This window comes from Megalops cyprinoides, chromosome 1 (genome assembly GCF_013368585.1).
Source record: "Megalops cyprinoides isolate fMegCyp1 chromosome 1, fMegCyp1.pri, whole genome shotgun sequence".
NCBI lineage: Eukaryota > Metazoa > Chordata > Actinopteri > Elopiformes > Megalopidae > Megalops > Megalops cyprinoides.
The window spans coordinates 60,882,640-60,899,865 of NC_050583.1; the positions used below are offsets into that span (position 1 = coordinate 60,882,640).

Below are 17,226 nucleotides of genomic sequence, written 5' to 3' on the forward strand. Positions count from 1 at the left end.
TTAAGGTCAAGTCTTTATTGATATGTGCCATACAGCCGTAAGGAACATAGGAAGAAGATTGTTTCAACTACATTCAGCAACTATGTTTTTCATCAGTTATTACCTTAGGGGTTCTAATTCTAGAGAGAAGGAGCAGAGAACACATCCTTGACAGAACCATACACAAAAGCACACAGACTGTCAGTCAGAAAAGCGGCTGGTGTATTTAAGGCAGTTTTGACAACCTAGGCATTCATTCCAATTTTTTATGAGTTTTATGTGAATTCTGAAAACAATTTGTTTCATGACAGCTTGTTGCACATGCATTACAAAGGTCTGGCAGTGCAGTCAGTCTGTCAGTCATTCTTTTCTTTTTTGAAGACGCATGTTGTAACCCTTATTACGGTCACCCTTGCCTCTCCTCTCATCCATGGTACAAGGTTAAATAAATGGGCTACAAAGTGGGCCCTGGGCAGTATTTTGCACAGCTGTGTTCAGTGAGACAGCAAATATCCTCACTTGCCTCCTTTGAGGTGTACAGAAGTATGGGTCGTAAGCTGAGGCTGGCCTGGCATTTCCCAAAAAATTCTCCTGACATTCCCTCGGGAGATGTGCCCATAACTTGCAAGCTTCTGAATGCCTCCATGAAACCTCAGTGCAAATACGAACCAATCTTTAGAGTGAGTATTACAATATGGTGAGTGTTGCAGGGAAGGACCACAGGGTGAAAGGATGAGAAACAAGAAATCACCTTCAGTGCACTAGGCAGAAGCTTTTTGAGAGGGAAAAAGTTGCTTGTTCCCTGCTTTAAGGCTCCTATTTGTGAAATAAGTTCTACAACACACGTTTGAGACATGATACGGCTGTTAAAACTGGCTGGGAGTATGTAATGATGCTGTAAGATTAAGGGTGAAGTGACACTGTTCAGTGAACTTTTAGCTTTTGGCTTTTTATCACTAAGGCTTAGTATTGTGGTATGGAATCTGGTCAATGCTGTTAAAATGTGCTTCAGGCATCCTTAAGAATACTTTTAGAAATGTCAGACAATTGTGCATACAATTCTCAAAATCCTGCCCCAAATATTCAGGGGGATTACATTTTCAAAACTTTTAGATCATAAGCCCCATGCATTTGTGCTAAACAACATTTGTGTTGCATCTTGAACTATATCATAAGAGAAAGCTAACTCAAAGCCCACTTCGCAGAGGTTTTCTCTGTGCTTCCTTTTAGCTGATCTTGACTAGCGCAAACATTCTTAGCAACCTTATCTGTATCAGTACAGCTGAGATGACATTATGGTATGACATAAAAGTCCTGAATAAGAACTCTTATCATCATATAAACACTGACCAGCAGAGTTAACGACAGTACTATGTGCTACATCCAACAATAATTACTTTAGCCTCGAGCATAACTTGCAGCTTACTTCCAGTTACAGCTTTTAGTTATGAAATGAATGGGAACACAGCGAGACATAGAATGGGAAATGAAGGAGACATAGAGTCTTCCTCACTGCTGACTGTATGTAGAGTCAGCGGGGCCACAGATAGTCACCATGCAAACATGAAATATACATCATGCAACTAATGTTTGCTCATTTTGTTTGTTTTCGCATGTTGATATTACATACATAATTACATCAACAGCAGTCTTGGAGAGGAACTCTGCTTTTGATGGCACAATTTTAGTTGGAATGCTGTGGTATCTCAATATGAAGGAGGGATTCTATTTGAGAAGCAGAAACACACTATGGACATGCAGATGCAATGTTCATTGTTTTGTCCAGAATTAAGAGTCAGATGCAGTTGGTAGTGATACGACTAGCTTGAATGAGCCTTCAGAGATATTCTAACTTGACCCTTCTTAATGCTGAGTGGGTGTTTCCCAACAAAGGCTAACATGTCAGCTTAAATCCATTTTGCCTTAGCTATTAGCCATGTGGCTCAACAGGAATATATTTTTTGGACAAAGTTTCAGCTGGCTCTGAAATAATGTCTGTGCTCAGTGAACGACTTCATAAAATTAGCTCACACTTTCTAATGAAAAGGCTAGTGCATTCATCCATTCATACTGTAGTTGTGGAAATAAGAATGCTAGTAGGTGAAGACCATAGACCATCTTATATGTTCTCAAGGTACTGTGCACAGTACACACGCACACACATGCCCTCTGGAATGTGTCAAGAGTAATTTATCGCCTGTGGCAGTGCACTTAGAATTGTGTAATTAATATGCAGCCATTTGTAAACTTTAGCCCAATGTGAGACCAGTGAAGTATGATATTGATCTGCTTGTGTTTCCTTACTGTAAAGTGCTTCCTGAAATTTCCGTAGTGTGTTTGCAAGAGACTGCTAAGTGAGAGAGAGAGAATAGGCTATTGTAGTTGGATAGTGGAGTATTAGGTTGGAGTTACAGTGGATTCCTCTCTGAGACCCCCCCTGTGGCTGAACAGGTGAGGGGGTTAGTTTTTCTGCTGGGTTGGATAAACATCCCCGGACTCATTCTTCTCCACCTTTTTGGTGGAGACAATGGTCTCCTCAATGATCTCCTCAAAGGTCTCGCGCTGGGTGCTGCCCTTGGTGGACTTGACCTGGATCTCGTTATCCTTCTCATCCTTCTTTCCACCCTTGGAGGAACTGGTGTAGACTCGTGTCTGGTATCCGTAGCTCAGGCTGGGGGTACTGCTAGGAGCAGGGAAGGTTATCCCAGAGCTCAAGCGGGTCTCCTCCCCCTCCAGCAGTTTCCTTACAGGGTGGGGGAAAAAAAATCAAGATGAACAGTGTGCTGCAAATTCAAACAAGGTTAAAAGGGTGACAAAGTTTTTCTGTGCACTCCTGCAGCCACCAAGGTTTCTCTGAATTCCTCTGTAATAACAAAGTGGATGTTGAGAGCAGACACATTTTACAAGGGCCAGTGCTTACAGTGCCTTCAGTTGCTGGTTTGACTGTAATAAGATAACATAATGTATTCATTAATATTTTGTACCCTGTAATGATAATGCTGTCATATAAAACCCATGTTGAGGTGTCAATATGAGCACTGCATTTTATTCAGTATTTTTTCATTATCGACACTCCCTATTTTCTCAATGATCAGGAGCAAACAATGTGGGGGGATGGGTGGGGGCCTATCAGACTACCTCTTTCAGTTAGGATGTGTTCTATTTTATTTAGGCAGGGTTCAGCCCTACAATTGGGATGAACATGGTAGTGCTGTACCTGTAGGCTGCGATTTCGATATCCAAAGCCATCTTGACATTCAGTAGGTCCTGGTATTCCCTCAGATGACGCGCCATCTCACTCTTGGTGGTCCTCAGCTCATTCTCTAGCTGGTTGATCGTATCCTGTTCAAAAGAAATTAAGCAACTTAAAGAATGTGTATAAAGAATGTCCCTAAATTATTAACGAAGTGTACCGATATACTACCTTGTAAATGTTACACAAACTTTAGGTGACACCATATCATTACCCAGTGTCAACTGGAAACGCTGATCTGAACTGCTCCTCAAGGTATCTTCCTCAGAACCTTCTCGGGCATTTTACAGAAAAACGGCATATTTAAAATCATCATCGTAAATCGCGAAAATTAGACGAATTAAGGTGGATTACGCTGAATCGGTTACAGCATTTTCTTTTATGGGACAACGCTGAAGCCTGCTCTTAAACAGTTTGTTCTTAAACAGTTTGTTCCGTACCCACCCAGCTAAATTTAATCGTGATGGTAGAAGCCGAGCTAAGAGTAGATGAGTACTAATCCTATCTTTTGGCATTGTATGAAGTTGTATTGTATAACATAGTGGAAGTCACACGTCTCCTGTGCCCCATGTGTTTATAATAAGCAATGTGTAGAAAAGATATCCGAAAAGCACTTTATTTAAAAAAAAGGGGGGGGGGGGGGGGATCCCGAAGGTGACAGAAAGTCCAACCCTAAATCTGTGGACTTTAAAGAGGACTGTGGACTGTGGACTATTGAAGCGACCGTTTTAAATGTAAGATATGTCCATGTTGTAGCACTCCAATAGTATGCTGTTGAGATCATAAAATACGAGCTAAGTCTCTTTTGTCGTCTTTGCTACAGCCAGATTTTGACCTCGTGTAAGCTCTGCCCGGAATCCTCTTTATCTGACTGCTTTTCTGCAGACGGTATTACCCCGCCTCCCAAATCCAAATATACTCCTGTCGTCTGAGATATCCTTTCAGCACCACGGACAGAGGGTGTGGATTTTTATGCTATGCATGTGATCATTATAGATTCATCAGCTCAAGAAAAGAGTTTGGTACCTTGTCCATCCAACGCACCACTTTGTGCATGTAATTAGGATAAACTGAGAGGTAAACCCCATAGAAGCATCAGAATAAATGCTGCAAACAAATATTAGTGAAAGCAGCTTGGTTTCGGGCGTCCTTCAAAGCAATTGAAGTGATCAGATCTATCGGCTTCACAATTCAACTGTATAACAAAATAATAACAATAAACTTGCGTTTTATTATTACGGTAGACTACGTACTGCATACCGTAACAAAACATTCCCGCTTGCATTTATTTTATAGCTACCCTACTCCAAAAGCGGTTCACGGTAGAATTTCATTTGAGTGAACAATATCAATTAAGTCTTAATTGTTAAAAGAGTTGTCTAAATGTGCATATCTTAATAGTATCCATACTTTTTCATTTAAGTGACTTCAAGAGATTCAGTGTTGCCACTCAGAGTCAACACACACACAACTAAGTGATTTCCCGACCTCATATCTTACCTGGAAAGTGACAATTTCGGCACTGTGCCTGTCTTCCATCTCTCGGAGCTGCCTTTCAAGTGACTCATTGGTTCCTCTGAGGCTCTCGATTTCAATGGTCTTGGACTGCAGTTGCCTCCTAAATTCGTTGATCTCTTCCCTATTCGCGCGGATCGCCTCGTTGCTCCTGTTGGCCTGCTCGCTCAGGTCGGCAAACTTCGACTTGTACCACTCTTCAGCCGACTGCATGTTCTTGGCTGACAGGGTCTCGTACTGGCCGCGGATCTCCTTCAGCGCTGAGGTGAGATCCGGCTTGGCTACCTCCATCTCAACAGACACCTGGGATGCCTGGATCATGTTCATTAGCTCCTCCACTTCTTCCTCGTGCACCTTCCTCAAGAAAGATATCTCATCCACGAGAGACTCCACCTTCTTCTCCAGGTCTAGGCGAACCATGGTGGCATCATCCACGTCCTTCTTGTAAGCTTTCAAGGTTTGCTCGGCCTCTTCTCGAGCCCTTATCTCGTCTTCAAATTTGCCCTGAAGTTTCTGCAGGTCTTCCTCGATGTTGTCCCTTTCAATCAGAATCTGGGATTTCTCGCCGTTGACCATTTCCAGCTGAGAGCGGAGATCGCGAAGCTCCTGCTGGTACAGGTCGGCGAGACGGGACGGTTCGGACTGCCTCTGTCGCAGCGTCACCAGCTCGGTCTCCAGGACTTTATTCTGCTGCTCAAGATTACGCACCTTCTCGATGAACATAGCGAAGCGGTCATTGAGCCCCTGCATTTGCTCCTTTTCATTTGTTCGGATGATTTTGAACTCATTGTTAAGAACAGAACTCTGGGTCATATCAAAGCTCTCACTCCGCACAGGTGAGAACGAAGACCGTCCAGACCTCCTGTACGATCCCAGTGAAGAGGCACCGCTACGGGAGAGAGACTGGGACCGAAAACCACTGGACGAGAGCGAACTTCGCGATGAGGAGGCACTACTCAGCCGGGATGGAGAGGCTGAATAGCGAGGGGATTCCCCAAAAATCTTCCGGTAGGAAGAAGAAGTGAACATTTCAGGTCCGTAACTCATCTTGGCGTTTGAAGGAAGAGAGCAGAACATACTCTGCGCCCTCTTTTTATAGCAGGACCGTCCCAATCAATAATTAACATGATCTGATGCTAACTTTGAGTCTGACAAACTGCAGACGTTTCGCTTAAATAAAACTTTGATCAAAAAATAAGAAATATGGTCTACCTTTACTCAAGACAAGTGTTTCAAATATACCAGGAACATCGTTTTTTAATGGTTAGTTTGCCTATAAAAACAAGGCTTTTCACAGGAGTAGGGCGGGACTCCTAAATGGAACTGTCCGTTTTGCTGCAGTGCTGATGTCAGCAAGAAAGGATTTTATTGCTCATTTCGGCCAGTCACCTCTAAAATAATGCACACCAAAATTATGTTAAATTTCAAATGCACAGTGTCAATACTTTATAGATTCTCCTTCGAACGCTTTAAATATGGCTACTGTACCAGACGTTTAGCATTTTATGATGTGTTATTATTTACTGTTTGACAGTAAGGCATTCATTATGGTGTAAATTGTGAATACTTAACGAAACAAATATATTACATCCATGAATGATAATCTGTACAAACTCCTAGTATATCATTGTCATGTCATTTTTTTCCGCTAAAGAGCAAGCATTGATTAATTTATTTTATATTAATACAATGTCAACTTGATAGGTGCCTGACATTAATAGTAAATGTGATAATAATTAGTAAATATGAATGTAATTTCTCTCATAATCTCTATTGAAATACGAATTAGTAACGAACTACAGTGTGTTTTGTGATATTTTAGTGAAATCACGACTATTTGTAGGCCTAATGAAAAAATATTGATCACACAACAAAAAGGAGTGATGTGTGATCAATTTATTTTCGTTTTTGCAACACTGATAAAGCTTTTAAAAATACGTTTTCCAAATTTAGAAACCTCATAAAACAGTCCATGTCAAAGGAAGTATGCTGCTGCCCCCTGTTGACTTTCTTCATATTACACTCCTCCTGTGCAAATTATTTTCGTTTTATGTAGCACCAATTGTATTGTGTGACGTTACCGTATTCCTAGCGCAGTTGCAACGTTACATCAATTATTTACCAGTACTTTCACGTGTAACTTTAAGGCTCCTAAACACACTATAGACATCAACTACCATGCTGAATAATTTACAAGGATATACAGCGTCACTGTGATACAGAAATTGTTGTGTAGCCTATGTGTAAAAATAAAATACAAAATTGTATCAGAATAATTCAGTGGTCATTTAGACTGCACTGAAATCAGTCAAAACAACTTACCATTGAAAAATAAGCCACTTAACGTGTTCACTTGTCGGTAGATCACATCAGCAAGCTTGTTAAGGACACATGCCTATTGATACAGTTGTCATAGCTTTCAGACAGGTGTATAAAGCTGGTGTAACTGAGATTAAGTACTTTGTTCTGCGGTAAAGCATGTTGAATGAACAAGGATCATTAGGGTTACTAGCCCATTTCATTCACCATACCCGTCTCAATAATCCAATGAGAGGAACAATACAATTGCCACATCACTGTGCATTCCAAATGACCAGGAAACAGCAGTTGCATGGAAACTCATGTAACGAAGGAGAAAATCTTTTCACAAACATCTGAGGAAAGAGCTCACAGGAGGCAGTAGGCTGTAGGCTGCAGGAGTCTGAGCAGTCTCATCTGCGCAAGCCTTACCTCAACCACAAGGATTAGCTAGTGCAATTCCTGCGTTCGCCACATGCAGGTCTCCATTCAGTCTGATGACAGCTGGATTTGACCTTAAGATTGGTTTAACCAAACTGGATGGCAGGACATGGATTGATGCCATTTCAGCTTAGGTATGGGGATGTTTTGGAGGAGGGAGCCTTCACTGTGAAGCCACAGTGGCTAATGAAGGACAAAAGGTTGAATGATGCCTTTTTTTCAGATATGAAGATTTGAAGTGAGCTGAGGTTTGTACTCAAAGCAGGGTGGGCTCCAGCTACCTTAAATAGCAAAGCCCAGCTGGCTGTAGGGCAGTTAAGAAATATAATCAGCCATAAGTTGTTGTCACGGGTTGAAATGCTTTGTGACACCATGTTAGCGTTCTGGTGGACCTGGCCCACCAAGGTTTCCCTGTAGAGCTGGACACGCCTCAAATGGACACTGTGCAATGCACTGTAGGAGTCCCAAGCAATTAGGCAAAGGCTTGATCTTTGCAGTCTATGTACACAGGCTCATCAGTACAACAGATGGGTGTACTACCCGAGTGGCTCTGATTACTAGCTGAGTGTAGCCATTACAGCACAGAATAGGCATTTGCTCACTATGCTGGCAACTCTGTGGTACGATTAGCTACCCTGCTACAGTAGCTCTGTGCATGCCATGGTCACATTCCACAGCAGGTATAGGCTGAATTGTGTGACGTCTTCGGGCATTAAATGCTATAATGCACTTATGCTCTATTACAGCGCACCTTCAAACCAGGCCCGATGCTAAGGGGGTGTTTAGGGGTGCATTGCACCCCCAGACGGACCTCAGTGCACCCCCAGTTGTCTCCTTATATCCCGATGTCAACATAACATTTATGACTTTTTTGTGCACCCCCATGGAATTGCAATTGCATCCCTTTGTATTTTCTCCTGGCACTGAGCCTGCTTCAAACATTGCAAGCTCCTAGAGGGATTTCAGATATGAATTACAACATTTAAAAAAAAATTTGCAAATCGCATAGCATTTTGATCACTATTTGTGCAATCGATTTACAGAAACCTGATATTAAGGACCCTGTGAAGATCACTTGCGCGGGGGCAGGTAACAAACCACTTTCAACAAGCTCCCGGTGGATATGTAATGTTAAACTACTTCAAGACCCATAAGCACTAGCGCTTTAAAAACAACATGCTCCTAGGTTTAAGTGCGTAAACCATGTTTTTTGTTCTTAAGTGAGTGTCCAGAAAACTGTACGCTCTATTAATGTTCCTCGGCCCGTGCTCGCGTGTACCCTAGTGGTGGCACAGTCTTGCGCATCTTATGCGAGAGAACCTTTGCTTTTGTTATTGCCTCTTATGCGTTGGTCTTAGCACGCATGCTCAGATTTGCAGGCAGTGCAGTTGTTACTACAGTGGGAAAGAAAGGTGAGTAACAAATAGTGTTACAGTTACGATGCAGTTGCTGGTTACCCCTGTGGATATTTGTTTTTTCTGCGTTGTGAAATGACTAACTAGGTAATCAGCTATATAAACTAGGTTTTAATTGCAAAAAAATCGTTGATAAAATTCCAATTTCTTGCTAGCTAGTAGATTGAATGCGATACAGTGCGATACCTTCAGAAAACTGGAAAATGGGAGTTAGCCGTCTTGCTAGTTAGTACAGAAACTGACTCGTTAATTGGTGTAGCTAGCGATCTTATGTAAATCTGTCAACTAACTGACTAGCTGTCAGGTCTTAACACGCTGAAAGACATAGCACGCTAGCTAGCTGTATTTTATGGGGACGAAGGAGATATGTCATATTTTGTACCAGTTAGCTAACGTTTACTAATTACTTGCTAGACTTGCACTAACAAGCATTTAGATAATTGCTAGCCTGCTTGGTATCCATCTAGTTTAATGGTTTGTGAATTTAAAAAATAGCCTTCTCCAGCGGACTAGTTTACTAGATTTCGTTACAGATAAACAGCCTTGTTTTCTGGCTAGTTAAGACGCTGATGGCAACTCAATGACGAACCAACATTAGCTGAAGTTAGAGTAACGTTAGTATTGAAATGCGAAGTGCTTTTGTTTTTAATTTTACTGGAGGAAAACACCCGCAGTTGGGGGAGATGCCACGCACGCACAGGCATTCGTTAACAAATTCGTTCGAAGGCTGAAGTCACAGAAGTAGCTAGCTAACTTGCATGACTATCTTGACATTGTGTCAAAAGTGCATTCCCTAATCTCGATACAAAACAAGTGGTAACGTGTTTTATATATACGCTTGGTTAAGCGTATGACCAGCTTTGCAGTGCCCCGTTTCGTGTGTCTGTTTTGCGAGCACCTTTGACAATAGGCTACTCTGTGATAAGACACAAAGACAGTATTCCTAAGGGACCTAAAGGACCAAAAGGACACAGAGATTTCCCATGGTGTTTGAAATATTAAAAATATGTACTTTTTCAATGTGATGGCGCTTACAGTCAATAGAAACGCGAAGAAACTGATTTTGGGACAGGGAAAATGAGCAACCCTTCGTTGTGAAGCTTGAACAAGACTGTAGTATTTCACAGGTACAGACAGAAACTTTTAAGATAACCAGCAATGAGCTGAGATTTCTTTGTGAAGCCGGGATTTCATTGCCACTGTCAGCGTTTAAAGGTGTAAAATGGGGTCCCTTTGTTATTCCTCCTTAGCAGGTTTTGTGGTATTATTTTAATACATTTATTAAAACGTAGAAAAGGTTTGTGTGAATTGATTGTAAAGGTACTCATATACATACCGTGCGTACTATAGTATGGATAGTACGCCTACATTGGTTTATACAACAAATTGTGTTTATTATAGTGAATCTATACATGATATGTGTACCCTTAAAAAAAACCCATGAAACATTAATGCAAACATGTCTGACCTCCAGATCGAGTACAGAGATGGGACAGGATTAGAAATAACAGCAGATGATGAACAGAATGGAACAGGATCGGAAATACAAAGCCGTTCAGATGGCGGGATTTGACATGAATATTTTTGACTGTGGAAAGCTTGGGGTAACGTTGCCCATGAAGGCTGTATAACGAGTCAAAACAGCCCGCAGTGAGAATAAACATTGTTAGATGCATAGCCTACTTTCTACAACCCTTGGAGGACACGTTCTGTGCTCAGCCAGAGCTGCTGATGGATATAAAGTTACTGGCATTATTTCATTCTGCAAGAGCTGAGTTGCGAGTTTATGTTTCTAAATATTAAAATACATAATTCATATTTCAGATTTTAACCATACATTTTAGATTAGCAAGTGGGCCTAGACTTGTTTTGTAGTGTTTTTAAATGCTTTAGTGCATGTAACAACTTAAGACGCCTTTTGGTACAATGGGGTGAAGCCGGTGGTGTGATCATTAATAATTTAAGAAGGGACACCTAGAGTTCAGTGTTCTGTCTTTGCTCCTGATTAGTTCCCATTACTGGTTTATTTGGGGCACACAGGTCTTGCCTGTCCTCATTAGAGACACGTACTTGGAAGTATCCACTTGAAACATGACTCAACATTCCGCTGTATGCAACCTTTCTTTCCTCTCCCCTCCCATGGCTGTTGCTGGGAGGGAGTATAGGAACTCTGAAAAACACATCTCAAGATTGAGATTTTATGGTTTGATGTTGGTTGGAATTGAATATATCCGCTCCTCCATTTCCAGATTTTGAATATATAGCAGTCTGTATTTATTACCCCAGTCTTAGCCAGTTTACTTCCTTCCCTGTTGGTTTCTGTTGCCCTTTAATTTGTTTTTACTGCCAGTTTGTTTTCTTTCTTGAAGGGATTAATTCTTAGGCCTCGTAAAAGCCCACTGTTTTTGTCCAGACTCTGAAGGACTCTGTGCTAGTGCCCATCCCCGTGTAAACTGATGTGATGATGTCACCCTGCCTGGGCTGTGTTTCAAAACTCTCCTGTTTCCTGCCTGCTCAGTAAGGATAGTGATGGCTGTGATGAGCCGTTTGTTGCCCCAAGGCTCCTCATTTGCTAGGGTGCTTTGGTCCGTGTGAGCTATGTCACCGAAAAGGCCGATGCCAGACATTATTATGCCTTCCAATTGCTTGGCTGGTAATCAGGGCAGTGAATTAGAGCGCCAGGCACGGTGCAACACTCTGACATTCTTGTGAAGGGACACAACATCCTCTTTGGGGAATCTCCAGGGAAACAACTGTGTCGGCCATTGAGGGATTGTTTTTCTGCAGCCCTTTCAGTGTTGTTTTCAGGCACTGATGGAAAGAAGTGCCAGATTTAACCAGGCATGTTGGAATATAATACATTTTCTGGAGTAATCTGGAGTTTTTCCTCAGTAGCTCAAGCTGTCTATGCCTGTTACATAAAAGGCCCAGCCCCCCTGCCCTTGCACACAGTTATAAAACATCAACAGGCAGAAAGGGGGAGGGGTGAGTATTGTATGGCCAGTGCATTTTCTACCCTATAGAGTTGCCTGGAACTTGTTTAGGTAATGCTCACTTCTTCCCTACTATGATTAATGTTGTACTCTGTGAGGTATGACTTGAGATTATAGACCTGTTATTCTTGCTGCTGTATCAGATGGTTTTGACAGAGAAAGTCTTTGTTTGTGCAAGTCAGTTTTATTTGTATGATACAGCTGACGCTACCCAGCCATGTCATTCATTTATGAGTGCACATTTTGGTTCTCAGGCATTTCAAAATAGTATCTGGAAGAAAAATAATAATACAAATCAAACTGAAAGCACGTCTTCTGACATTCATATCAGATACCGCAAACTATAATTGTTACATTTGCAGTAGTTGCAATTTACTGTAGTTCAGCCAATGATCTGTTGCAGTTTTCTCATAATCACTGATTGGCCTTGTAGTGCTTGTTAATGGCGAAGCTGTTGTTGAGATTTAAATCAGAAAAATCATCCTTCGTTTGATTTTATATACATATTTGCTAAAAATAGAGAAGAGTTTCAGGAAGTGTTTTGAAGTTGTAGTTAAAGTTGGTTTGAGCCTTTGACATTGGATAATTTCAGTACTTTGTGAAATAGCATTTTTTTTCCAGCCACTTTTAAATGTAATCGCGCAATTCATAATCCGAATAGTCGATTATTCGTTTCAATAATCGATTGATTATTCGAATATCAAAATAGTCGTTAGTTGCAGCCCTACCCACAACCAGACCTGTAGGCCATCACATCACACCAAATGCTGGCATCTTCCCAGACTGAGGCACTTGCCTGGACTATATCTGAAATCCAAAGTTGAAGTTTTCTTTAAAAATACACTCCCTATTACCTGTCTGCCTCTGGTTGGGTACTGTAATCGAAGCTGGCAGCCTGCTGTGGTGTTCCCTTCCATGATTATGTGCTCAGGTTGAAGCGCTGACACTGATGGATGCAGCATAGGCGCACGGCTTGCCAGCACGTCCGACAGCTCACTTATAACTGGGCTAGCATCAGTAACGCTAGCTGGCTGAGTGGTTACCGGTCACTACTAAAAGATGATGGAAAACAACCTAAAACCTGAACTCAGAAAGACAAGGCAGATGTCAACTCTATAGTGGAAAGGTTCCCATTATGTACAATATGACTAAATAACCTCCCCTCCAGCAGCAGATGGTCAAATGCTGCAAATTTAAATCTACAGTAGGAAACATTCTACCTGAAGCGTACAGAAATTGTGGAAGATTCTGTCATTTTGTGTGATTCAGTAATGCATGGTTCAATAATTTGCCCTTAATTTCAGATTATATTAGGTTTATTAAAATTAGAACATAATTTCTAATTGTGCTAATGCATCACTGCCGATTGTGCAGCTTGGACGTGTTTTTCTTAATCCCTGTATTACAGTCAGTTTCATCCTCAGCACCATTTGTGAAATTACACCCACTCACTGTGTGTCTTTTTTAGATTGTTCTATTTATATGCTGTGATAGAGCCAGAGTGTTTTTTTTTTCTTCTTTTCAAGACAAATCATATGAATGAAATGTGAAAGCTTATGATTCGGCATGTGTGATATTTACTGCAAAAGGAAGAACAGAGGAAAAATACAACAGTAAGACACCCTCTTCATTCAGTCACTGTTTCATTCAGAGTTCGATCAGCGAGTCATCCTTTCAGGAGTGTGTCCGTTTGTTCCTTTCAGACCATTGAATTTCAAACGATTAAAGATGACTACTTCATGGAGTGACCGACTGCAGAACTATGCAGACCTTCCAGCCAACATGGATAGGCTGGCTATGAAGAAGTATCGCCGCGAGGCCTACCACAGGTAAAGATATGGGAGTGCTGGCAGTTGGATAGAGGGAAGGTTACATAATGCACTTTTACAGCTGAACCACACTTAACCTACTCTCCATTTGCGAGGTATCTGTCAGTCATGTTGCTGTATTATCAGATAAATACACATTAATCAGGATTATAATAGATGCTAATCAACTAGAAACCACCCTCCATAAACACTAAGTTGTTGTCAGAACGCAACATAGTAATGGAATGTTCTTTTTTATGCTTGTGCAAGTAATGATTAAGTAATGGTTTCAGATGCAGTAGTACTGTCAGTAGTAATACTGCATAGGTGTTTGCCTGTATTTAGAAATATTTTGAAAGTGTGTGGGTGAAGTGATTATCGTCTGTGTTCATATGGTTTGTTTTCTTTTTTTAAAACTGACACTTGAGTTGGAATTAAATCACAGTTGTGATTTATCACATGACAAACCTGTGATTTACCACATGACAAACATACTAATGCAAAATAACTATTTCTTCAGCTGTTTGTGTGTGTGTTGGTCAGGTCAAAGTATAGTTCATATGCTCTAAAAAGGCCATTTTCCATTTGCTGCAATGTCTAATCACTAAAAACAGTGTGCAACAATGGGATCTTGGAACACTGAATCCAAGAAAGAGCTAGGACCAAGGGATGGGTTATGAAGTTTGAAGATGAGTTTTGTCAAACAGGCAGTGATCATAGTTGGATTGGTTGTCAGGGATAAGTCAATTATAAAAACAGTTTAATTTAATATGAAGCATCTTGCAAGCCAACAAGGGCACTTTTACTCACCATCACCTCACCTTCTCTACATTTCTACATCTTTCTTAACCCTGATTGTACTTTTACCCTCTCCTCAGAGTGTTTGTAAACAGAAGTTTGGCAATGGAGAAGATTAAGTGCTTTGGCTTTGATATGGATTACACTTTGGCAGGTAAGTGCTTTTCACACATTCTTCTGAATGTTGCTCTGTGGGCATGTTGGGTCTTGGCACCCTAGAAATGAATGGAACATATTGACCTCTGAAGAATTTTCACCAATCACCTGAACAAATAAGCGGCTAGGAAAACATCACATGGTTTGCCCATTTTGAAGATTCTGCAGGGAGTCACAGGGAGTAGGAGGGAGAAAAAAGGACGTTCTCTGCTTTAGATGGTGAGCGACATACCCACGCAGCAGAGCGGTGTAATTATAGAGTTGTTTATATCATCAGTTGCCGGTCTCTTTTTAGACTGAGAAAACAAAAGAACGCAACCCTGCTTCTCTACAGAAGCAGCACAGCTCCCTGAAGTGTCCGCAGTGCTGGCACGTTTTAGGTTGCGCAAGGCTTTATCAATCTGCTGAGCAGAATAAATGCAATGTGAAAGAAGTGCTTATTTACTGCAGTTTCTCAAGTAGGAGAAATACCTACAACAATGTTCAGTAGGTGTCAAAAAACTGTTTGTATGAAAAAATTATTTGGGCATGTCCCCTAGATTAGACACAGGAAATGGATGTATTGAGCAATGACGATGCTGTAATTCAGATACTCAGCAACTACCATAAGGACAAGGATATGATGGTCAATGTGCAATTTAAAAAATAAAATGCATTTGTTGTGTATGATTTAGAAATGTTGCCCTGTATCTTACTATCTTTTGTAGAGAGTATGATATAGGCAACCTGTGAATAGTGGAAGTGATTGCTTTACACTGGTGGGTGCAATTTGTGTAATTTCTCATAGGAGTCTAGTGACTTAAGCGCTATATATGGAATCTGTCTCCAAATAGCCCTCCTTTGAGAAGTGGGCCGTCTCCATGACATCCAGAGTGGAAGGATCCCTAGGGAGAGGATTACTTGTACCTTTACAGTGGCCACACTGTTGGAGTATGACTCTGTGGAAGCTCAGCTGTTGACAACTACCTTTTTATGGCTATCTATAACTGAGAGAAAATGTTTACGAGAGCGGCTATGATTTCATGCTGTGCTAGAGATGGGACAAGAGCTGGCAGAAGCCCGACTACTAAGGGGGTCACCCAACTACACTGCTGCAAAGATGGGGGGGGTGTTTGTTCTATGATACACTTTGGTGATTAACCACACCCCCCACAGTGCTGGTTATGTCATTTCTTTTGTTGAGCGAAGAGTCATCAGTTTATATGGCTATTCCTGCATTGCTATTATACTGTGTTTCATTGTTTTAAGGACCAGTTTTTGGTTAATGATGTTGGCACATGTTTTCCATGTGTATTTATGATAATGTTTTACAGACTTGTTATACATGGCTATTTGCCTTAGCACTATGAAAGGTCAATGACATACTGTGACCTGATGAAAGTCTCCTCTCAAAAGGTTATTATTTATGTCCGTTGAACATGTATAATCTGGATCTGTACTAGTGGTGAGACAAAATAGTGGATTCTTCACTAATCAGTGTGATGTTTTTTTTAATGTTTGTCCCTTTAAAAAGCCTCTTCTGCTAATTCCAACATAGTTGACAATACTGGAGATGGACAGGAAGGGTTGGTTATTCATTCATCCGCTATATATAGTTAATGGGTGCCTTTTTCTGAAAAGAACCTGTGTGGTTCTTAGAAAGCGGACGAAAGCTGGTAGTGTAAAACATGTGGCCCATTAAGATGCTAATTAAATGCTCTGGACTGATCGATTATCAAAAATTCTGTCATGCACAGCCATAATTAATGCTATGATGAAGAAGGAAAATGAACCAGGAAAAGGCAAATGGATTTGACACTGCAGGGCTCAGTCCAACATTAACTGCGAGTGACAGAAAGTCAGAGGTCGTGATTCTCAGTTTCAGCTCTGTGTTGACAGCTCTTTATTGCTGGCGTTGCTTGCCATGTCAATAAATCCCTCAGGAAACCAGCACTACAGCTGGCGCAACAGTGTCCACACTCAGCGTGAGGGAGAGTGCATTTGGTTTGGATGAGAGACGAAGCATAATTACTGAAGGAGAAATGACAGCTTCTGAGAGTTTTACTATGACCGGTTGATTTGAAGTACTCCTTTGGTGTTTGTCAAATTTTGAGTTCCTTCTAGAATATTGGTGTATGGCAGACGAAATAGTCTGCATTTGCAAATTGTCTTGAAAATGAACACGGTCTTAAATGGCAACTAAGGTTGTTCTCTGAGGAGTTATAGGTACTGGCATAGTGTACATTTACATTGACCATTTAAGAAAGTTTACAGTTACCTTGAGGGCAAGCTGAGCTCTACGGCCCAGGTTCAGTCCCAGCTGTGTCATCAACCGGCAATGACTGCAAACCCAGAGAGGCGTGGAAAACTGCATTCTGATAGGGATAGCGGTGACTAGGTCAGACAGGGTCTCCTCATCTCACCGTTCTCAGGCACCCTGCAATTTGTGAGGTGCCTTGCACATTACTTGGATGACATTAGTGGAGTAGCCTATCCTACAATGAGCAGCCACTCCACCCTAGTGCTGTGTGACTTGCAATTTGAAAAACAGCAGTAGACTGCTAGTGAATACGTTGGAGGACTGCACATAT

The 17,226-nt window shown here is 41.3% G+C and overlaps 2 protein-coding genes across 6 annotated transcripts in view; one reads left to right on the forward strand and one right to left on the reverse strand.

The window, feature by feature from the left end:
* Positions 1–5,794, reverse strand: inab (internexin neuronal intermediate filament protein, alpha b). Its single transcript, XM_036531803.1, has 3 exons — positions 4,733–5,794; positions 3,197–3,321; positions 1–2,722 (listed from the first exon to the last, which is right to left on the reverse strand). The coding sequence occupies exons 1-3, from the start codon at positions 5,792–5,794 to the stop codon at positions 2,440–2,442; spliced, it is 1,470 nt and encodes a 489-aa protein (XP_036387696.1). The 3' UTR covers positions 1–2,439.
* Positions 5,711–17,226, forward strand: part of nt5c2b (5'-nucleotidase, cytosolic IIb) — a 22,693-nt gene continuing 11,177 nt past the window's right edge. The window contains exons 1-4 of one of the 5 annotated variants that reach the window (XM_036527285.1): positions 8,857–8,898; positions 13,421–13,507; positions 13,598–13,723; positions 14,581–14,654. In XM_036527285.1, the coding sequence (XP_036383178.1) occupies positions 13,461–13,507; positions 13,598–13,723; positions 14,581–14,654 (247 nt within the window). In that variant the 5' untranslated portion in view covers positions 8,857–8,898; positions 13,421–13,460. Of the gene's footprint in view, positions 5,756–8,835; positions 8,899–8,933; positions 8,989–13,420; positions 13,508–13,597; positions 13,724–14,580; positions 14,655–17,226 lie in introns of those variants that run through there. The other 4 variants (XM_036528108.1, XM_036529772.1, XM_036528932.1 and 1 more) reach the window with 4 other exon arrangements.

Excerpts from the sequence above, each read along its gene's own strand:
- inab (XM_036531803.1), bottom strand. The coding sequence starts at position 5,794 with ATGAGTTACGGACCTGAAATGTTCACTTCTTCTTCCTACCGGAAGATT. Across the intron at positions 3,322-4,732 it reads CCGAAATTGTCACTTTCCAG|GATACGATCAACCAGCTAGA; the intron begins GTAAGATATGAG and ends TCTTTTGAACAG. Across the intron at positions 2,723-3,196 it reads ATCGAAATCGCAGCCTACAG|GAAACTGCTGGAGGGGGAGG; the intron begins GTACAGCACTAC and ends CCACCCTGTAAG.